The sequence below is a fragment of the Salvia splendens genome, chromosome 3 (assembly GCF_004379255.2).
Source record: "Salvia splendens isolate huo1 chromosome 3, SspV2, whole genome shotgun sequence".
In the NCBI taxonomy this organism is placed as follows: Eukaryota; Viridiplantae; Streptophyta; class Magnoliopsida; order Lamiales; family Lamiaceae; genus Salvia; species Salvia splendens.
In genome coordinates, this window is record NC_056034.1 from 42,201,280 (window position 1) to 42,224,577 (window position 23,298).

Here is a 23,298-nt window from a genome sequence, read left to right on the forward strand (position 1 = left end):
CCTTGTCATGGTTTGGATCAGATAGTGTATGATTGAGGGAATAAGGGTGGCAATATCGGAAAATGACTGCGCAGTCGAATTTATGAAATGTATTTTTGTGTACTTGGGTTATTTTCATTACACTCAAAACCCCAATGTTACACTGTTATGGCATGACAAACTATGTTTTTGGCGTGTGTCCACTGAGTGCAATAAGTACTCAGCCCTGCATGTTGTTTTCTTAATGTGCAGGTTGAGCGGCGATGGGGAGGACGGATGTTGAGCAGTTAAAGCCAAAGTGTGTTTTTATCTTTCGGATGGTGTCGTGTCGTCATACCCGGCATCATCTGTCTTTTGGGTCTTTTCCGCTGCTTGTAAACCGTCACGATGTTTTCATTTCAAACTCTGAATACTTTAACTCAAGAATGTCGTCACAGTACTTTGTTTTGAATTGAATTTCCTTTTATTAAATGTTTTCGAGTCAAATATTCTTGTTACCCCCTTTCTTCCCCGCTTCTTTATCCCCCCCCTAGTCGCGGTCCACCGTACTTCCTATCCTTAGGAAATGCGGGCGTGACAAAACTAATGTTGCAGTCGACGATCCTAACATAAACTACAGGTTAACCGAACTGTGCTTACTACTTTTGAGTTTTGACCGACTCATATAAAAAGGACCATAATTGTTGTAAGGTTACATAATTAAAGGTTGGTGAGATATGTTGTACATGTAAATGGCTGCAATTACTAATATCTTAGCAGATGAAAGGTTGAGCTCTAGTGAATACGAAAACGCCACCACCTCCAACGGCACGGCCCAAAAGCATATTTCTATCCAAATATGACAGGTAGTACAGTCCACCAACAGATCGACTGCATATCATCTCTGTATTAGCTAAACTATGAACTATCTGGCGTTATTATACTCAGAGTAGGACAGCATACCTCTGAGAACTCGGCCTGACAGGAAATTGAGCTTTGAAAGATCTAATAAACTGCAGGATCTGGAAACAAGATATGAGACCATGTTATTCAACTATTTCCTTAAACATGTTCTACGACGAATACTTGGTGCTCACATTGTTTATTGACTTCAAGTGTATAAACTATAAATTAATTTCTCACCCACCCTGATGGCCGTGTCAGAACTGGACCGTACATTATTTCACGACAAAAGTTACTGAAGAAACAAACTTAATGTTTTGGAGGATTCTTTTTGACAAAATGATTTTAGAAGAAAAGATGCTTAATAACATCAAACTAATCACTGGTATTCTGGAAACTGACCATCATAATCAACTTTGTGAAAAAGTATAAATTGACAACGTATATTATGGTAAAATAACTTTGAACTCACATAAAATGATTTATACCAGAATATCAAGCCATGTGTTCAGTTTTTACCTGCAAACTCAAAAATGACCGGGGTAGTATTGCTGGAGCTAGTAGAGCTTGTAACTCTTCACCAATTTTTATGTTTTGAACAGTTATCTGTTAAACATAAAGGAATGAGTCAAACATACCTCACGCTTTGATATATGCATAAAAGTTGAATATCGTCTTTCTTACGACACAAAATACTGTTAAATGTGTTCGCATCAAGATAGAGATTTGCTAGTTATCTCATTCTGCCAGTCACTTAGAAAAATCATACTAATCCAACAGCTGAGATGGATTAACTTATAGGTCTGAAATCAAAAGTATACTAAGTATTTAATTACAGAAATGGTGACTCGGTTAAATGCTTAAAGTGTTGGAAAATGAATGGTTTAGCCAGATTTGCAATTGAAACTATGGAGCTACGTACACCACATGATCAGATACATACCTCTTGAAACTCAAGATAGATGTTTCGAACAGAGACCGTGGAAAATTTTGCAGACACGATCAGAGTGGCACCTTCATGCTCCTGCACCAAGAAATATATGCATATACATTTTTAAATACAGTTTTAAGAGCATGACACTACATAATATCCAGCAAAGATAGTGTGTTTAAGATTTATTAAATCACATAAAAAGGAGTCAAGGAGGTAACAAATTTTCTTGGTTTACCCAATAAAGATAGTGTCTTTAAGATTTAATTCCTGCTCAAAAAGTAATGGGGCTTTCCTGATAGAGATAAATATTATATAGTGAATCATTAAAGATTGAACATCCCAAGCGCATACTGCTTATAGCAGATTTGTCGGAGGAATCCTACCCTAACAAGGATAACCAAACATATAAATGTCTAATCAACTTCGTAAGTTAAGTAAAATGGCAGTAATAACTAATAGTAATAAATAGCATACAGTAGTAAGCATTCTTGCGAACAAAGTCATCAGCAGCTTAAACGTCAAGCTTCAACTGGCATCAGTGATAAAACTGGACCGTCTTAACTGTACCACAGGTCACAATAACAGCACAGGACTCTAATAATTTACAGAGTAAGGTCCACAAGAGAGACTACGAATATTATGGAATATATTAACAATCTTAACCAACATTTAACAGAGAGACTGAGAGACTTCAACCAAGATTTTGATTGGAAACCAGACGATTATTTTTTTATAATATTCATGAAGAGGATCTTATTATATGGATATGGAAGAATATTTAGGGGCTAACGAAACGACAGGTTAACTAGGTATCAACAGAATGATGCTAAAAAAGTGGCAGAATTTAGGCACAGATGACAATTTTAACTATTCTTTTGAGGTCCTGAAAGAGATTATGATTGAGATAATGCGATTTACTAACTGGATAGATACTTATTTAAGCTTAAAGGCAAACCATAGAAAGATATGGTTAATGGTACGAAATCAAGGTCTCTGATGATTGGAACGTTGACCGAGAGTGTACCTATGCAAAATGAACTATTTGCAGGTGGAGAGAGACGAAGAAGAAGGAAAAGATAGCAATTGCATTACTTCATAATAATGGAATCATACAATGTAGCGTGTACTTATTTATAACTAATAGAGAATAACCGTGGTTGTTAGCTCGACTCGGCTAACAACCTCTAACTTCCTAGCAAGCTGGTGAAACCACGAGCTCGATCCCCTGCTACGCACACATGCAGATATAATCCTACTACTCGTGCATGGGTGCATGTTACACATGCAATTTATACCTAATACTGTTTCATGTACCAATTACCTACAAAACTTTTGCAATTGGGGATACCTAAATGTATGACATATATGCTAGTGTATTTATTGCATTATAGGATCATTCCCAAGAAAAAAAAGAGAACAATAACAATAAGTAGAAGCACCTCCAACAGATTAGGTATGCTCCATCTTACAATATTCCGGACTACACCTTCCCTGGATTGATCATCGCACTCAAACTTTTGATATATTTGATCAACCTGTCGATGAAAGCAGCTGATATTCAACATAGAGATCAGGAGACGTACAAATGAGCATAACTAGGTACTACCTCAAAGAAAGGGAGAGTTTCGGCAGACTGAAAGAGAATGACAACATCAGAGGCGGACGTGTACTGCAAGCGCCATGTGCCATCCAACAAACTCAACTGAATCGGCTCCCCTGCATCAAAACTTTCTACATCCACCTGCCAGAATACACCACATTCGATTAATTAGGCATAATTATGCATATGTAGCATCCATGGGCGAGAAAGTATATAACCCCTAAAATGTAAGTGCAAACAACAAACAAGAGCTTCCTCGATGGCGGAGCGTTGAAGGGGCGTAGCAGTTAGGCCGCGATTGGTGTCGGTAACAGCTCGCAGCAGTTCGATCTTTCGATTCTCGACTTCAATTTCAGATTCCTGGCCACAACTACTTCGACTAAGACGAGTGACTAAGCGAAGAAATAGTGTAACCGTAACAGGACAGACGATGCTGAAGGAAAACTAAGGAAATACCGTGGTAACGGCGGCGGAGAAACGCAATCGAGAAGGAATTCTGAGCCTTTGTGGAACTGCCGGTGAGAATTTTGGGTTGAAGGAAATGAGAGGCCGGGAGAATTGGACAGTTGAAGTTGCGGCATCCATTTGAGTTGACAGTTGAATAAACTATGATAACAAGCTTTTAAATTACAAATACTGTAAATATTTACTATATTCTAAAGAAGATGAAAAATATGACATATGAATTATGATTATTACTAATTGAGAAGGAGTAGTTTTTTTTAATTGACTAAATAACTATGAAATTATGTATTTTATGTTGATTTAGTTTTAATGTATAGTTTTTATTAGTATAAGTTGGGAGTTTTATAAGTAACATACATTGAAAAATTTTGAATACATTTTTTGAAGAAGAAAACTTAATCTTGTCGAAATTCTCTAGGTAAATGAAGTGCATAATTTTTATTAATAATAATAATTGTGATTGCTTTTATAAAATTGATATAATAAATTTATAGTACTACATATAAAAGAATCTTATAAGTTTATGAAATCGATTGTGCAATAATATAAAATAGCCGATTGTGCAATAATTGTGATCGTTGGGGCCTCTCTCCTAATGTTCTAATGACATTCTTCCCTTTTTCCCATTCTATAGTTACTCATTTTCCTTCCCATTTAATTTCATCTCAATTCCTCATTATTGATTTTCCAATTTTGTTCTTTATCTTCTATTACTACTCCACTACTTGTCTATATTGCTTCAACAATGGCAATACAAATACAATCCACAGCTTCTTGCATGTCACCACTCGCCCAATTGAATTTTGATATGGATCCATTTCAACTTAATCTTTGAGTCTTCTGGATCAACATATTGAAGAAATTATTATCAAGTGACACTAATATAGAGGATATGCTAAAATAGGCACGCAAAGCCATCTTACAAGGATCAATACATGTGGGAGACTGTAAATGGCCACCTTAGAGCATCAACAATGGCAGACGTCCACGCGAAATTCCAACTGGCGTGCGGGAATTCCGTGACGGACGTCCGCCATTGCACATCCCAGGCACGGGTACGGAATTCCGCCATTGCGTTGACGCCCGCGGAATTCCGCTTTTTTTCATTAAATATTTTTTTCGGTTCCTATATATACATCCCGTTGAACTTCATTTCATTTGCACCACTTGTATTAACAAGTTTCTCTCTCTCTAAAAATACATTTCTTTCGAATCAACAATGGAGCACCACGACAGTGATTCCCCCGCCTTGAGCGAGTCACCGGCGCCCCATTTTCCCATCGGCGGGAGTACGCCGATGTCCGCTGCGATGCCTCAAATGTCGGGGATGATGCCCCAGTCTCAAATGCCACAGGGAATGATGCCTGGGTACTACAACATGTACCCGCAGTGGTATGAGATGATGCCCCAGATGCCCGGGGCGTGGCCGGGGATGATGCCCCAGATGCATGGGTCGCATGTCGCTGCGGGGGGAGTAGGCAGGTGGTCCCCCAATCGCCGGTGGACTACGTCAATCGGCCCTTTATGGATTTACTGTCGACAGACAACCCGGCGAGCTCTCCTCTCGAGACTCAGTTCACTGGCGTCGATACGTTCTCGTTTGAGGAGTTGGGGCTTTCTCCGGTCTGGGATACTCCCGCCAGCGCACCACCGGTGACGGGGAGGGCAGGGAGGACCGGGCGAATGAGGGGCAGGGGACGGGGCATCCCGGTGTACGGAGGCGAGGTGGGGGAGGGATCCAGCGGGAACAAGAGGACCGTCTGGAGCATGGACGAGTGCGTCGCGCTGGTGAAGGCGTGGATCAGTGTAGTGGAGGATTCATACGTCGGGGCAAACCAGCACATCGACCGGATGTGGTGGCGCATTAGCCAAAGCTACCTCCAGTTCAAACCGCAAGGGGGAAGGCGCACAACGCGGAGCAATGCCGGAAACAGTGGGAACGGTTGAAGAGGCAGCTCAGCCGATTTGCCGGCATTTACACAAACAACCTCCGCTCGGCAACCAGCGGCATGTCTGCCGAGGATGTGAAGCTGTTGGCTCATCAGCAGTTCCCCGACGCTGAGAAGGGCTTCGGGAAATTCAAGTATTGGCCGGTGTTTCTTGTGGTGCAGTCTTCGCCCAAGTTCACTGCGGGTGTTGAATCTGGCTGGCCTAAGCAGACGAAGATCAGCGCCTGGAGAGTACAGTAGTAGTGCTGGTTCCGCGGAACTCCCCCAGCCGAGGTAGAGTTCCCCACACCCACATCGTCGGCTGGCCGCCGTCGCCCGGTTGGGCAAAAGTCCGCAGCGCGGATGTCGAGGGGAAGCACCAGCGATTCCGCCGAGGCTCAATCGGCAGCACCCCCCCAAAACGATCCCGAGAACCCTTCATTCACCCGCATCGCCGCACATGAAACCTTGTTACATGCGATGGTTGAATGGCGGCAAGCGACCGACCCCCCATTACAAGCGGAAGCTTAAGCCCCTCCTCGAGAGTATGCGTCGCGATTTGGGGTTCGACGTGATGTCGGACGATGACAGCGAGGGAGGCGGCGGCGCTGACGACGGCGAGAGGACTGGCGACGAGGAATCCGAGGAGTGAGAAACCGATTTTTATTTTTATAATAATGTACTTTTTTAGTAATTATGTATTTTTTTAATGAAGTATGATTTTTTTTAAATAAAGTGGTTGCATTTTCTCCGTATTCGCGTAGAAATTTTAATTCCGTAAATTGTTTAATTTTTAAATTTTTTTAATGTGGGAATTCCGGAGGGAATTCCGCTACTGTGCAGTGGAATTCCGTATGACGTGGCAGGACAGTGGAAGTCCGTATGACGTGGCAGGAGGTGTTTTTGGGAATTTCGCTCCACTGCTAATGCTCTTAAATTACGACAATGTTGATAATACTCAGTGGGCCCAATACTCATGCATCAGTGACGCCGAAAACACTTTCACTTTGAGTCAACCAAGTAATAACCGCTCGATAATTCAAAAGTGCAAAGCAAGAGGCAAAAGTGAATGTCACGACAAGAGTAAATAATGAAACCGATGATTCTATTACCGTACGTTTTTAGAAATTTAATTATATAATTTTGAATTCTAATCATATACTAGTACTACAACAATTTTTAAAATTTTAATCATTTAATGCCATCCCCATTTGAATTTCAAATGGAGTCCTAACTTTTATCGAGAAATGCAAAAAACTTTAATCTTAACACGAGAAATTCAAAATTTCATAAACATGTCTCCCACAGACTAAGATGCTTAATTTGCAGAAGCTGTATATTTTGAACTAGTAATAATTATAGTATACATTAATCAAAACAAGAGAGAAGATGATGAAGATTCAAGAACAAACAGGGCAGAGCACCAATCCATTCTCGTTACAATCACCACATTTAACCACCACACTCCTCACTCCAATCCCACACCCTTCCTTCACCATTTTACAGCTCCCATGACAAGTCGAGCACGGGAAGAATCCGGCGCCGCCGCACCCCTCACACACACACACACCTCCCAATTTCGGAAGCCCCTGCACCAGAGCAGCAATGGATCCCTTATCCACAATCCCAATCACCTCCTCCGCGCCACCTACATACCTCCCCTCCACAAACAGCCTCGGAGGAATGCAGTGATCCGCAGTCTTCCCCTTCACCAGCTCCCTCAACTCATCCCTAAAACCCCTGTGCATCGAGATGTCCCTCTCGCACACCGGGATCCCCAGCCCCATGATCGAGGATCTCACCGCCTCGCAATCCTCGAACGTCTTCCTCACGCCGCGCAGGCTGGTGGTGTAGAGCACCACCCGCTTCTCCCCCCTCGGCGGGCAAATTTTTTCGAATTTTTCGAGGAAATTGTTGAGATTTAGCGGCGGATTTGGGAGATTAGGGTCGGCGTTTTCGTCGAGGTCGGACATGAGGTCCCAGGCGTTGATGGTCTCCGGAGGGAGGGGGTCGGCGGGGGGAGGGTCGAGGGTGTTGAGGAGGCCGTAGGTGGTGGAGGTGAGGGAGACGAAGTGGTGGCTGAAGCCGCCGATTTTGGGGAATTCGTCGTCGTGGGTGAGGAGAGTCGAGGAAACGCAGCCCATTGTGTTGGTGTGATTGTGAATGAGAGAGAGATTGAGATTGAAATTGTTGAGGGGATTTATTTGAAAAGGGAGGAGCGAGTGATAAATGCGGTGGAGATTTTAGCGCCCAAACTCTTTACTTTATTTTGAATATAAACAGTAACATGAATACTAGCCTACTACTATGAAGAGCTTTTTTCTGTTTAATTTCTTTCTCGTGCTTGCCAATGGCTTTAATTATCAATAATACAGCCTAATCTTTAAATTAGTATAGGGATAGTAGGAGTATTTCTCTATTCCGTGTGCACAATTTGCAATTTGCTCGAGGTTACTTTTTCCTTGCCATCTTTATTTCAATGCAGACTTTGTCGTTTTTTAAGCATTGGATGTATGAGGAGGTATGTTTTGTTTGTTTCAAAGTCACAAACCCTTTACCAAATTTTAACAAACTTGAATGCCTTTTAGTTATCTTTTCATAGAGATGTACATATTGAATTGAAGAATATCTGCTAAATTTACTCATTACTATTTCTTATCATTGTCGCAGAAAACTTTTGGATTTCTAGATTCACTCGGTCAAAAAATTAGAAATTGAATTTTTTAAATGTGCACAATAGAGCAACTTTTGGCATATTAAATTGTACACCCTCCGTTCCAGTTTAGGAGTGCAATTTAGTTAGGGCACGGGTTTTAAGAAATTGTTGGAGTGTGTAATAATTGAAGTGAGGTAGTGGAAAGTGAGACCCTTTTGAATTTTTGTATGTTTAGGATTTTTTGTTTTATTTTTATGAAAGTAATGACATTTTAGTGTAAATTTCATCAACAATGAGATTAGATTTTATGTACAAATATGGTAAATTCTAAATATGACTCTTAAACTGGGATGAACGGAAATGGCTAAATATGACTCTTAAACTGGGACGGAGGGAGTACGATTCAACAACTCTCTCCAAAGAGCTTATGCTTTTTTGTTGATTTCCAACAATCGGATCTTAAATCATATACCTATTTCGTTTTCTCATACGTCGGAGATATGCATTTTAGATATGTTAGAGAATCAAATTGTATTGTTGGATTTGTTCACCAAGTATGGATGTAGGGGACATATGCATCTTGTGAAGAGACGATTGGACATGACTTAAAGTGACACCTCTAAACGATATACGATATATGGCATGTTTGTCATAAAAGATCTCATTTACTAATTTTCACTTTGGACAAATGGACCACACTAAATCATTATATTAAATTAATTGAAAATAAAGGATATCCGAACTCCGTTCACTTCTATCTCCATTAGAGATCAATCACAAATAGCTTCCCCTCCAATAAAACCCCAGTTATCTTTCCATGCTTTGAGCAAAGCAAACACAACATTCTCATCACCAAAGGCACGTAAAGTTGATTTATATTCAACAACCTAACTTTAGATGATCACATCTCCTTCGCTTAAGCACCAATTCAGTTTATTACAATTGGAAAATAAACCTTGTAACATCTAGTTTTTATGTCAAAACCCTTGAACTCAAAAAGGACCACCGAGTCAGACTCGGTGAATTTTTGAAAACGATCCAGTGGACTAGTAATTCTAGAAATCTCATATTTTTCAGAATTTTCAGTTCAAGTGTTCATCTTTTGGGTGGCATATCTTCCTCGTTTGAACTCGTATTTGATTGAATCCAATTGGGGAATAAAATTTTTACTTTCTAGTTCAAATATTGATCCTACTAGCCTCCATTGGAGCTCCGAGTCAGAAGATATGCTTCCTTGAAAACAACCCCTTGGTGTGCCAAAAATCTGGAAAAATCCTCTCTAAATTTTAGTTGTCCAACAACCCGTCTTCGAAGAGCTACAACTCCTTCGTTTGAACTCCATTTTCAACTGATTCAAATCGGAGATCTAATTTCTAAAACGCCCTCTTGAGCCTCGTCGGAGCTCAGTGCCAGATTTTGTGATCGATCGTCGGTCCTTACACTAGGCTCTTGTGATAATTGTTCCTATAATTCGTTATGATGATTAAAAATGCTTCCCAGATATAATATACAGAATTTTCTTAATAATAACAATATTTATATAATTGAAAAAGATTTTAATACGTTTTCAAATAAAAATAGAGACAAACTAGAGGAAGATGCATAGAAATTAAAAATAATACTAATAAGGAGGCATGCATGTGTGTAACTAAATTACAAGATTGAGGATTTATTGCATTATGGATTATTTGACCTCTGTCCCTTAATTTGTAATTCGAAACCAAATCGAACAATAGATTCACCCATGTGGTGATATGTTCAAAGAATAACTTTCACTATGATGCATAAAATTTGATACACAAAGATAAGCAATTGATTGTAAATTTGTAAAGCAGCTATGATTGGCAAGATTTTTTGTAGTACTAGTTGGTCCTTTCGCCATAGCAATAACCTGAATCGGCCATTTCGTTGTCAAGTTTGGTGTTATTAATATATAGTTTGCATGCGGTCACTGTTGATGGACCGATTGATGCCACTTATCAAGTTAGCATCACTACACATGGACTATGTCTACCTATATACTCCATGTGTGTGAAATAATTGCATAAATTTATATTCTCTTAGTCTATATAGACTATAGTGTATTTATTGGCTTCCTCATTATAACTTATAAGTAGCTTATGTTGAATATATAAAAAAATAGTTAACTTTAATGGACTCTATATCACTTTACACAAAATACAAATTTTTTATTTTACATGCTCAATTCGTACAGACATAGAGTCTATTTTAAAATTTGATCTCATATTTATATCGTTGGTATGCATGAACGAAATGAAAGCAGAATGGCAATATCTCCATTCATTTTTTTATGAATAAATAAATGAAATAAAATCAAACCAAACGTTTACATCGAAAACTCGGGCATACCCTAGGGAAATACAAGAGAGATAGCCACAAGTTGGCTAGATCAAACAACAAGGTAAAACCAAGAGTACATAGAGAAAGGCAAGGCCCCAACAAGTATGCCCCATTTCAGCCACCCATCGTAACCCAGAGAAGGCGGGCCTCGTTAAAATCCCTTGGACAAAAACCCCATTCATTCTCAATCCTATAGCCGGTAGACTGGTAAAGTGTGTTACTTCTACCAAACAATAGATTACATGCAATAAATTTTTAATTTATTCTACCAAAGATGTTGCTGATATCGTATAATTTAATAAAAAAACATTACAATTAAATCTGTCACAACTCGTGTACCAACCGACGCCATAGTTAGTCTAATTAGCAGTAATATTTTTGTATAACTACTGGAAAATTCTAGCGACACTTAGCGTCTCCCATCACTTTTTCATGCGACATTAATTGTTAAAATTAATTGATAATTATTTAATTATGAAAATTGTGATCGAAAATCGTTAGAACTGGAACTGATAGAGAAACAAAACATGGAGAGTGAAATATGCAATTCTGTGAGGTGCTGAATAATTCAATTGTCATCATTTAATTACAGAACTAAAAATGCACACCCTTATAAATGCAGATTTAAAAAAAAGTCAATCTCACTCGTTATCAGTAACTTCACTTGTTGACTTTCTGCACATCATCATGTTTACATAGAAAATAATTGGGCGTATGTAGCAGGGATATACAGCTTAATAAATTACCTTTAAATTTGAATAGATGAAACTGAAATCTCATATACATGTATGTGTCAATATTTATATAATATCTCGACAGTAGTATTTGAGGTTGGCATTTCAAGTGGTAATGGGAGAGTCATGTGGCTCAGAAATTCAGTCATGCAATAAATGAAAGTGGTTTACATGGCATCTTCCCTCTTTATGAAATTTTTTCTACACCTCATTAATTATTCTTAGGCCTACACCACCATCCAATTAAATCATAAAATCGAAAAAAAGACGTAGAAATCTAAGAAATATCTAATTATTAGCATCGTGGTGTTTAATTTAACTTATCGTAATGATAAGCATGTTTTAAATACTTGTTTCCAAATATTCAAGAAAACTTAATTGGATGTTGATCATGTCTTAATTTTAACATGTGTCCATTTATAGACGACCGTACCACCATATTAATTACTTTATTCGTCTCCAATATAATACTTACTACTACATTCACAATTAAAAGTCATATTTACATTTTTTCTATTTTGAATAATTGGACTTCATATTTTACTAAATCATTACATTCAGCTTTCATTATACACTAATTTATAAAAGTGAGACTCACATTATCACTAAACACCAAGTCAAAATGGGACAGTATATCGCAGACGGGGAAGTATATTGTTAGGATATAAGCCTAAGGAAAATTTTGTTGACAATGCAGTTTAGTCTGTAAGACATTTTCTTTCTAACTAATAAGTCAGGGTTCGAATCGAGCTTTCTTTCCAATCGACAGGTCAGGGTTCGAGTGAATCTTTCTTTCCAATCGACAGGTCAGGGTTCAGGTTAGGGTTCGAGTCAAGCTTTCTTTCCAATCGATAAGTCAGGGTTCGAGTCAACACGATCACAGAGCCAGAAGATTGATTTTAAATATAATATTAGTATATGTAAGTGCAGGAGGTTCAACCACCACCAACCCTATATTGCTTCTTGCCAGACAGCGGATTGATTTTAATGAAACAATGAATTCACTCATCTGTTACCTGTGTACGCGTTTCATAATTTCTCATTATTTCCCCCTCTTTTCTCCCTCCTCTTTCCCTCTCTCTCAAATACACAACCATTTCTCTGAAAACAAGACCACTCTCTACCACAACTACCATACTATTACAAGGCTTCTTTTTCTCCCTTAGAAGCCTTGCAAACTCAGTGAAAGCTTCATCAACTCCATTTCCCAGATTTCCTCTTTCCCATATATGGAACTGTGAGGCTCTCATAGTGCTTTAATACATGGGGCCCTTCTCAAGAACCCCCCAGACTTCCATACATTTCTCAATCTAGCCACCTACTCTTTTCACGTTACCACTCTCAATCTCTCCCCTTTTCTTCTACTATTTTCCATTGTTTGAGAGAGATAAAAAGAATGGCAGTGAAGGATCACATTGTCTCAATTTCAAGAATGGGAGGCAGATTACTAAACGATGTCGTTAGTATACTCGTGTTCGTCGTTCTCGACATGGTGGACTTCTTCTTATGTTACGCCTTCAAAATTGCGGATTTTCTGATTGAGGCCGAGTGGAAGCCTTGCTATTGCTCTTCAGCGAAGGAGGCCATCACCAGCAGCGGCAAGATCTTGGTGTCCGAGGAAGGCGAGTCGAAGAAGATCGTGAGGGTGAGCTGCAGCAGATTGCAGCTCGAGGAAATCTCCGACACTCTCTACACACGCCCTTACTTCGTCTCCGAGGTCTGCAAATCCAAAATCAGACACTCCTCCGCCCCCCGCCGCCCCACTTTCACGGTGAATCCGACCATTGTTGAAATGCTGCAAGGGAGGATCGGGAAGCACCGGATCCTCCCTGCACCGAGGTGGTCCGATTGCGACTGCGAAAGCTGCACCGCCTGGACCTCTTCCTCTAAAGAAACCCTCTATGTCAAAGCAGATGGAGCTAAAGGTGAATTTAAATTTACATTTAAATTTAATTAATCTGCGAATTATGTTGTACAATTGTGACTTAAATGTTGGATTGATCAGACGATGTGTACGAGGATGTGTTGTTCATCCATGGCTTCATCTCATCTTCTGCGTTTTGGAGTGAGACATTGTATCCCAATTTCTCAAAATCTGCAAAAACGAAGTACAGATTTCTTGCGGTGGATCTGCTAGGGTTTGGGAGAAGCCCTAAACCGAACGACTCTCTCTACACATTGAGGGAGCATTTGGAGATGATTGAGAGATCTGTTCTTGAGCCGTACAAGGTCAAGTCATTCCACATTGTGGCACATTCTCTAGGTTGCATCCTCGCTCTCGCCCTCGCGGTCAAGCACCCGTCTCTGCTCAAGTCGTTGACGTTGCTCGCGCCGGTAATTTTTTTTGCATATAGTAACATACAATGGATCCATGTTGATAGAAATAAAAAATTTGTGTGTGAGTTGACCGAGTAGTATAGTGGTTAATGCTTGGGGCTAAAGGTCTTTCAGTCTTTAAAGTTCTGTTTGTTTGCCAATAAAAAAATTGAAAATTTGAAAAATGGTGGCAGCCGTATTTCCCTGCGCCAAAGGGGGAGGCGCCGGCGCAATACACGATGAGGAGGATCGCGCCGAGGAGAGTGTGGCCGGTGATTGCGTTTGGGGCGTCGATAGGGTGTTGGTACGAGCATATTAGCCGCACGGCGTGCCTTGTCCTTAGCAAGAACCATCGTTTATTGGAGTTTCTTACCAAACTTCTCACAAGAAACAGGTTTGCCTTTTTTTTCATTTTCATCCTATTCATATTATTCCCAAGTCTATGAATATAGGACCAGCTATTTAACACCAATAATTTAGGAATTATGGGGTTTACCTAGTTTGATTTAGAATACCATGGGGGTCCTATTTTGTAGCTACTCGTGACTTTTAGTAGTAGAACATCAAGACACGGACGATTGCAACTGTTCAAAAATAAATATTGGTAAAGAAACAACCAACTTCTTTATCTTGTGGCTTTGAATTTAATTTCTCATGTATAGTTGGGGGGCTTGGCTAAGAATGTAATAATGCATTCATTCTTTCACCATTTATATTCAAGCAACAAACCTCTCTCCCTCTCTGTCTTCTGGTTTGTAATAAATTGTTTACCTACTATATCTACTATTGGAACACCTCACCATGGTTATTATATTATTCCTAGTCTATTTACTCATATGGGGGGAAATTGAATACTACTAATTTTACTTATACCTAAATCAAATGTAAAACAAAGGAATTGATGGTGATAATTGACAGGATGAGGACATACTTGATAGAGGGTTTTTTCACACACACACACAACGCAGCATGGCATACACTACACAACATCATATGTGGAAGTGCTGGGAAATTGGAGGGATACTTGGAAGAGGTGAAGAATAGAGTCAAGTGCAACATCACCATTTTTCATGGGAAGGATGATGAGTTGATCCCAGTTGAGTGTAGCTACGACATGCAATCGAGGATCCCTCAAGCGCAACTTAAAGTTGTCGAAAACAAAGATCATCTTACCATAGTTGTCGGAAGGCAGAAGGCGTTTGCTCGAGAGCTTGAGGAGATTTGGAAGAATGCAAGTGGCCTCAGTTAGGACACTTCAAATTTTATTATTCAGAAAAAGATGAAGAAAAAAAAACACATCTTTGCACCATGTGAATTCAGTAGCTTGAAACAACCAAGGGAAAGAAACTTGTGTATTTTTAGATTGAGAATTAGGGTCATTGTTAAGTTTTCTGATCCTTTGTTTCTTCTGTATGGTGATGTTTTATTAGCTTTGTATCACCGATTAGTATTTGAGGATTTATTGTGTGGACCAAAACACACAGAAAGAGTTCCACTACTATTCTAAGCTATTTATTTGAACTCTGTGGCGCCTTCGTTTCCACATTTTTGTGTATATTAAACCATGAATTCATGTGGCCTCCATTTTCTTTTTCATACAAATAAGGATCACTTTTTATGGTTAAAGTGGCACAACCATGACATAAGTGAAGTAACAAGCTTATTTTGTTATTTTAGTCTGTTATATAAATCTGCCTTTTTCATTTTATCCTCATTATATCAACTTAAATATGAAAACTAGTACTATTCGTCTATTACCGACTTAAATATGCAATACTCCTACAACAAATGTGTATTTTTTCATACACACTTATCTAAAACATTTATTATAACTTTTGTTGACATGGATTGATCATATTTATAAGAGACAGATAGAGTACATTCACACACACACACACACACACACACACACACACACATATATATATATATATATATATATATATATATATAAGAATAAGTTATTTTACAAATCATTCTTAAACTATAAATCATGAATAATGTCCAGTCCTTATATTATGAAGAATTGAAGATCTATGGTGTATTAATTCATGCAGGCTCCATAGCAAATTCATAAACGATCCACAATGAATTCATCCATGCTCCATGACCACATGCAAATGTATAAATGATCCACAATAAATTCGTATGTGCTCCATGACTATGAATTATACAACAAGGTGAATTATACGAATTATACAATAAATTCGTATGTGCTCCATTTACAAACCAATCATATAGATCTTATGTAAGTAAGCACCACTCTCATTTAGTCCACATATTTTCCGTTATTTATTGTGCTTTAACATTTAGTATGATTTTAAAACCTCAAAAATTGTTATTGACATTGTTAAGTTCATAAATTACATTAAAATCAAAGTTCAGTTTGTTATTTTAATTAACCAATTGAGTTTTGATTTTTAAGTAATTTGTAGAATTAATGGCGTCAAGCAAAATTTCAAAAAAAAAATTCGATTGCAAATATATTTTTAATCAATGTAATGATTTTATGCATTACTAAGGCGATTTCAGTAGTAGTATTAAGTATGTAGGTACATACTTAGCTCATAGGTGATTAATTGTGTGTCGAAATTTATGGGAGGGTTTGACTTAGTCAGGTAGAGTATTTGTTTAGTGGTAAAAGATGTAGCTGCCACCTCACTGTGGCCATATTAGAAGCAATAAATATTTATGGGAAGTTAAATGCAGGGGCAATAATCTCACATTACATGTGAGCCTCACATGAGCTCTCCCAATTAATACACGAATTATGAATTTATCGAACAGCGGCTCATCCGTTTTCAGCTGTCCTGTCCCCACCTACACTATTATCATTACTCCTCACCTTATATATCATATATGCATTGCTTATCAATCTTTTCTTCTCCTTGTTTTTTAAATAATCAATATTTGTACTCTAATTAAATGGGTGGGTCGGGGTTTAAACCCACAAATCCAGAGCTGAAATTGCTGAAAATTGATCAATATACATGCAAATGGTAGTAGAGTAGCATGTACATTGATTTTTGTAATAAAAAGTAAATGATGTGTACTTTGATTTATAGTATAGATTGATAAAAATATAAGATTAAATATCTGAAATAAATAAGATAATCAAGTAGCAGCATCAGTCAATTTTAGCACACATAACAAACGGTCATTGGCCTAATTTTTGTCATCGTATGGATATGACTCTAATGGTGTTTGTTGGCAATTCTACTTATTCTCAATCTAACACCTATTTGATCGAGATGTCAATGCCTTTGGAAGGATAAGTAATCCCTCCATTTCAAACTATTTGACATATTTTTGTTACGGGATTTAAGAAATTAATGTTTAAAATTAAATAATAAGAGAATAAAATAAAAGAGAAAGAGAGATAAAAAAATCCCATAAAAGAAAATTTGTACTAGCAAGTAAGCTTACTTGCTAAAGACAATTCAAAATGGAATATGTTGCAAGTAACTTGGAAAGGGATTATTAGTAATGGGTCACTCACCCCTTAAAAGGCTTATAAAGGGGAGAGTTATCCACACTTATATAGATGAGCTAGGATCATCACCAAGTCGATGTGGGACAAGATTTAAGAGTTTTAACACGCTCTCTCACGTGTGGGCCGGAATGACACATCGGACTTCCATCACGTGGGTAAGCAAGAGAAGAGATAAAGAGATAAAATCCATCATCGATTTTGGCCCACTCTAATACCATATTAGAAATGCGTTACTCACCCCTTAAAAGGCCTTATAAGGGGAGGGTTATTCACACTTGGACCATCTCCAACCATACTCCAAAATGGGTTTTGGTGTAGAAATCTTCTCCAACCATATACCAAACTCAAACTCATTTTTGGTGTTTTTTGTGAAACAATACCAAATATGGTGTTACTGCAAAATTTTTGTGAAAGAAAAACTCAAAAATGGTATAAATATTGAATTTGGTGTAAATGGTTATACCTAAAAATGAGTTTATGTTTAATATAAATGGTGGGAGATGGTGTTATAATGTTCTACTTCAAAATTGCAAATTTGTTGGGTGATTTTCGCATATTTTTATCTAGTTTTTCTTGATTTGGGCCAAAATTGCCGGTTAACTTCCAAAAATTTTGAAACTAAAATCAGAACAATAGGAGTAGACTGATGATAAAATGGAAAAGGAATATTTATATGGTATTTGGGTGAGCTGAATGGTTATATATAAATTAAAGAGTGAACTACATAAAAAGTCTCTGACGTTTCCATTTGTGACACTGTAAGCCCTGACAAAAAAAATATTGCCACAAGACTCTGACCTTAAACATAATCACATATCATGTTTTTTCTGACTAAAAGACCCTTCAGCCCTAAAAGGGCATTATGGTCATATCAAACGGAAATCTGCAGTGGCGGCCTGCAACCTGTCGAGATTTGACGTTTGTGCGTCAGCGGCGGTTTGTATGCAGTTACACCACATATACACGTCACGTATACAATACTCCATTTGTTATTTATCAAATAAATTTCAAAAATTTCACCACCAGTATTTTCAGTCTTCAGTCTCTCCCACCCTGCCTAAAAATTTCACAAAAAAGGTAATTCACTCTCCACTCTCCCACCCCGCCTAAAAATTTCACAAACTTATTTTCACTCTTCATTCTATCTGCTCCCCTCTGTAAAAATCTCTCTTGCATGAATGGCGCCAAAACGGAAGCACGTTGGATCCTCAGGCGCATCGTCATCACGAAATTCGTCTCGTCGTAAAAAGGAACCCACACCCCCCATCGCCGCCACCACGGCGACCACCACCGAGACATGCACCGGAGGTCATAGATGTGGAAGAAGAAGCCTGGTATATCCGAGATCCTCGGCTGGATTTTTTCGTCCCAGAAGATGAATATAGTAAGTTATGTTTTTAATCCTCAGTTTGTGATTTAGGGTTTAGGAAATTGATTTTTTGTGAATATTTTTTGGTCCTCCGGAAATTGATTTTTAATCCTCAGTTTGTGATTTAGGGGTCCGAAATTGAATTTTTGTGAATATTTGTTGGATGTTTTGGTTTGATTTTTGATTGTCCGATTATTGTTCCTTAACAGGGGAAGAACCTGGAAAGTTTTCAGTTGCTTTCCATCATGGAGGTTCATTCTTCTTTACCAAAGATGAGAAAAAGTATGTTGGTGGGTATTTGACATTCTTCGATTTATGTAACATAAACCATTTCCAGCTCATAGACCTCTCGAGTATGGTATTAAAGTTGAAGTATGATAGGAAGATAATATGTGAGTTCTATTATTGTGATCCAAAGTACAGTCATGACTGCGAGGGAGTTTTAATAGGCGGCCCTTTGATGCCCATTGTTAAGGATACACATCTACAGGATTTCCTCAAAGTGGCGGCTACTACGACAAAGTTAACGTTGTGGAGATAACCCGGGCTGACGCTATATTGAAAAAATGAAGGATGAAGCGCAAGAGCTTCTCAGATTCAGGGCGTCGAAACCCCCATGAGTCATTATTGAAGAGATTGAAGAAACCGAGCCAAATGTGGCAAAGCAAAAACCCAGAACGAAGAGGAGGCAGAGGGATCAGTTGCAAGGGCACCGGAGTAAGCCTTTGATGATTGGTTGGTATGATAGGGATGTTGAGTTCGAGGAATATCTTACAAAGAGTTTAGAAGATGATCGTGCTCAGAGGAGGAGGGACGAGGAGGTAGCTCGTCAAAATTTGGAGAAAACATTTGAAGCGGTATCATCCGAATCAGTACCATCCGAAGCCCCGGTCTCTGCAGTTGGAGAAGTACCAGTAGCAGTACCACACGTTGAATCTATAGTAGAAGTTGGAGGAGGATATGTTGGAGAAGTAGGGGAAGTTAGAGGAGGAGACTCTCATGCACACGTACCAGAGGTAATGAGTTGTGATTTACATAATTGATTTAGTACCTCATTTGTGATTTTGTGTGTTGTATGATGTACTTAGACCTTCATCTGTTGACCATTCCAATCCGATTGGTCCAAGTGTCCATGTTGATGAACCTGCAACTGAATCTGAATCTGTAGTTCACTAACCAGATTCGGACAGGGCAGGAGCATTTGTAGATGAAGACGAGTACCAACCGGTCATGGACGGTGGTTGTCAACCACAACCGGACATACGGGTAGACAACGAATTCTTTCCGATCGTTGAGGACATTACACATGAATTGGTCATGTCCGAAGCTGACACCCATGTGCAAGAGTCAGCTCCAACTGAAGCAGCGTCTGAAGAACCCGTACCAGTTGTAGGAGAAGTACCCCAACAAGTTGTCCAAGATGATGTTTATTGTCTTTCTTTCGAGTATGTTCCCGACGGATGTCATCTTCATAATGAGGGAAATAATGAAGATGATGATGATGTTGATGAGGTCGGTCATTTTATCTTGTTGGCCAACATGTATCGAGATGAACAGATGTTTACCTCATACTACGAGTCGTTATGTCGGCAACAACAACCGGAACAGGAAGCGGAACAACAGTGGAGTGCGGAGCCGGAGACCGAACCTCAAGGGTCTGGACAGCAGACTGGTGAAGGCAGCGGAGGGTCCAAGAAAAGGCGAAAGTTTTCCCCTGTGGTGGAAAAAATGAACTCGTCGGATACAAGCCCACTATACGCGCAAGAAATAGTGGATGAGCTACAAGATCTAGAGGATTTGGAAGGGTTGCGTAGAAAGGGTATCAGGTACACCACATTCAAGCTGACCAATGAGCTTCCAGCTTGGAAGCCTGGTGATTTTTTTAAGGATCGAGATTTCTTCTATCAGGTCATTCGCCAGTACGCGATAATGACCAGACGACGTGTACATGTATCCAAAAATGATGGCAAGAGACTTCGTGCCATTTGTAAAGGCAAGACATGCGAATGGTATGTGTATACAAGGAAGATCGAAACCCACAACAATACCGATTTTGTGGTAGTGAATATGCAGAGAGGTCATGCTCACACGTGCTCGCAAGTGTTGGATCAGAGATGGCTCACGTCCAAGTGGCTAGCTGAGCGTTACATGGAGAAAATCAAAACGAATCCTCACATTCCATTGGCAGCTATACGGCAGTGTTTGGATGAGGAGTTCGGGCTGAAAGTTGGTAGGATGAAGGCATATCGCGCAAGAGACAGTGCATTAGAAGGTATCTTACATCAGAGTGTTAGTTTAATGTAACTATTCGGGGAACTTCATTCGTGATTGTAAAACTTCATTCGTGATTGTAAAACTTCATTCATGTATAATAATTAAAGTGTCACTTATTTACCCCTTATACTTACAGTGGAACTTCAAAGGTTTAGTACCAAAAAATCCCCTCTTACTGATTGAAGAAGAAAAGCGTTACCATTACATTAGGAAAATAATTACAACGCATAACAACAGTATTACAATCTTCATATTTCGGGACATTTTTTTGGTTTTAACAATTTCTAAATTAAGACTTACACACTCCTTAGTCTTCATGCTCAATTTTAACTTTAGATCTTCACATTCGTCACTTTTCATGCGCAATTTATCTTCAAGAACACCTTCCACAATATTCTTGCATCGGTGTTGTTCTTCAAACTTGTCTCGTTCGAGCTTGATTCTTTGAAAGTAAGTGTATTGGCTTGGCGATAGACCCGCATCAAACCAACGGAAGAATCTGCAATTATCTTCCTTCCATATTGGACAATGATAGTAACGTCGACCAGGATTAGCAGCCGTCCTAGATATCACAAGCTCAGCCTCAAGATCATGATTACAGTTCACAATCTGTGGACGATGCCAATCTCAATTGAAACTTGACCCAAACGATTGAGAACTTGAAGAAGACATTGCAACAAGGATCTGAATTGGAACTTAAAACCCAAAAAATATTAAAAACTTATACGTCATTATTTTATGAAATGAAATCCCCAAAAAATTATACGACACAGCCTAACACACATAAACCCTAAATTGAATACAACCAAATTCAGCTGCAAAATCCACCCAAATTCAGCTACAAAATCAACCCAAATCGGTCAGAGTGCAAGTTATCTAAATTGCGATCTCAACCTCAACTATAGAGAATGAATTGAAAAATGAGTATACGACGGTAGGATCAACTTTGATTTGAAATGAAATCCCAAAAAAATTGCATGACACAGCCTAACACACATAAACCCTAAATTGAATACAACCAAATTCAACTGCAAATTCCACCAAAAAATCGACCCAAATCGGTCAGAGTGCAAGTTACCTAAATTGCGATCTGAAGCTCAGCTATAGAGAATGAATTGACAACAGAGTATACGACGGTAGGGATCACACGACGAAAGACAATGGAAGGATGAATTACAGTTAGACAAGAGAAATTAATTTCAAACACTTAAAATATAGATGGACAGTACACACCCTTGAGAAACATTAACTTTGATTTGACAAAAGTGCAGAGCTAATGTCTGCAAAAGTGCAGCTGTGTGCAGAGTAGGCCTGCAAGAAAGGGTAATATGATTGAAATGCCCTTCAAGGCACTTGGGTATTTTGGTCCGAAAATTGGCTACAAAAACATGATATGTGATTATGTTTAAGGTCAGAGTCTTGTGACGATATTTTTTTTTTGTCAGGGGCCTGCAGTGTCACAAATGGAAACGTCAGAGACCATTTATGTAAAATTAAAAACCGGAACGGAACCATTGGATATGTTTTTGGGTGGACCGAATCAGTGATTTCAGTTAAACAAGGAGCTCTTTCTTCTTTTGTGCTAAGAAGTTAATGGAATTCCAAAATAATGAAGGAGAATAGATTCATTCTAATTGAGGGAGTGACGCATAATGTTTGTGAACCATAGGGCCACCCACATCTCTTCTCTGTCTGCCTACAGAAGCTTCACACAAATAATGATACAGGTATGCTAAAGCAGCACTACCCCAACTGATATTAGCCACGTCTTCCGGATCGTCAAAGGCATTTATCCACATAAAGGGGACCTTGCACCCGGTAGTGTCCGGTAAAATAAGCCCCCCTAACAAGATTAGAGCATGTATACGTGCTCTTTGGACGTATGCATACTCATGCAGCCCATCACCCAACGGCATAGTCGCTTGGTTGATCAGAGACGTCATCAACAACCCACCGTGCTTCGTTTCTGTTTCTGCGTCAGGTATCCATCCCAACACATCTCTACACTTGCTGGGCCAATCTTCATATCCAATAGGGTAGTCACAGCCAGTGAAAACACGACCGTCTGCTCTCAAACCCCACAGGTTTTGCACATCCTGTAAGGTTACGGTTACCTCACCAACTGGAAGGTGGAAACAGTGGGTCTCAGGCCTCCATCGCTCGATCAATGCAGTTATTAGGTCATTGTCCATCCTTCTTGGCCTTCCACATTCAATCACACCTCTGAACCCCCCAAACATCAAGCCAATGCATCACATCTTCATGTATTGGCAATGCCCAAACCTTACTCTCCGTCCTACGAACTCT

At 39.1% G+C, this 23,298-nt stretch overlaps 3 protein-coding genes across 4 annotated transcripts; 1 reads left to right on the forward strand and 2 right to left on the reverse strand.

Annotated features, from left to right (window-relative positions):
* Positions 1–614: 614 nt before the first annotated feature.
* Positions 615–3,989, reverse strand: LOC121796128 (probable plastid-lipid-associated protein 10, chloroplastic). Of its 2 annotated transcripts, none has more exons than XM_042194874.1 (8): positions 3,852–3,989; positions 3,642–3,755; positions 3,402–3,536; positions 3,235–3,330; positions 1,805–1,885; positions 1,381–1,467; positions 922–980; positions 615–849 (listed from the first exon to the last, which is right to left on the reverse strand). In XM_042194874.1, exons 1-8 carry the CDS (start codon positions 3,978–3,980, stop codon positions 732–734), a joined length of 819 nt encoding a protein of 272 aa, XP_042050808.1. In that variant the 5' UTR covers positions 3,981–3,989; the 3' UTR covers positions 615–731. The 2 variants fall into 2 exon arrangements, with proteins under 2 accessions (XP_042050808.1, XP_042050807.1); XM_042194873.1 differs by having other exon boundaries at positions 3,642–3,765.
* Positions 3,990–7,066: 3,077 nt separating this feature from the next.
* Positions 7,067–8,004, reverse strand: LOC121794067 (uncharacterized protein At5g39865-like). The gene has a single exon (XM_042192067.1). It carries the CDS (start codon positions 7,930–7,932, stop codon positions 7,189–7,191), a length of 744 nt encoding a protein of 247 aa, XP_042048001.1. The 5' UTR covers positions 7,933–8,004; the 3' UTR covers positions 7,067–7,188.
* Positions 8,005–12,528: 4,524 nt separating this feature from the next.
* On the forward strand, positions 12,529–15,410 carry LOC121793353 (probable lysophospholipase BODYGUARD 1). The gene is made up of 4 exons (XM_042191348.1): positions 12,529–13,464; positions 13,545–13,873; positions 14,050–14,249; positions 14,774–15,410. Exons 1-4 carry the CDS (start codon positions 12,936–12,938, stop codon positions 15,102–15,104), a joined length of 1,389 nt encoding a protein of 462 aa, XP_042047282.1. The 5' UTR covers positions 12,529–12,935; the 3' UTR covers positions 15,105–15,410.
* Positions 15,411–23,298: the final 7,888 nt, after the last annotated feature.

Coding starts and splice junctions, on each gene's coding strand:
- LOC121794067 (XM_042192067.1), bottom strand. CDS start 7,932: ATGGGCTGCGTTTCCTCGACTCTCCTCACCCACGACGACGAATTCCCC.
- LOC121793353 (XM_042191348.1), top strand. CDS start 12,936: ATGGCAGTGAAGGATCACATTGTCTCAATTTCAAGAATGGGAGGCAGA. Junction 13,874..14,049: donor CGTTGACGTTGCTCGCGCCG/GTAATTTTTTTT, acceptor AAATGGTGGCAG/CCGTATTTCCCTGCGCCAAA. Junction 14,250..14,773: donor AAACTTCTCACAAGAAACAG/GTTTGCCTTTTT, acceptor GATAATTGACAG/GATGAGGACATACTTGATAG.
- LOC121796128 (XM_042194873.1), bottom strand. CDS start 3,976: ATGCCGCAACTTCAACTGTCCAATTCTCCCGGCCTCTCATTTCCTTCA. Junction 3,331..3,401: donor AAACTCTCCCTTTCTTTGAG/GTAGTACCTAGT, acceptor TTTCATCGACAG/GTTGATCAAATATATCAAAA. Junction 981..1,380: donor GGTCATTTTTGAGTTTGCAG/GTAAAAACTGAA, acceptor TCTTGTTTCCAG/ATCCTGCAGTTTATTAGATC.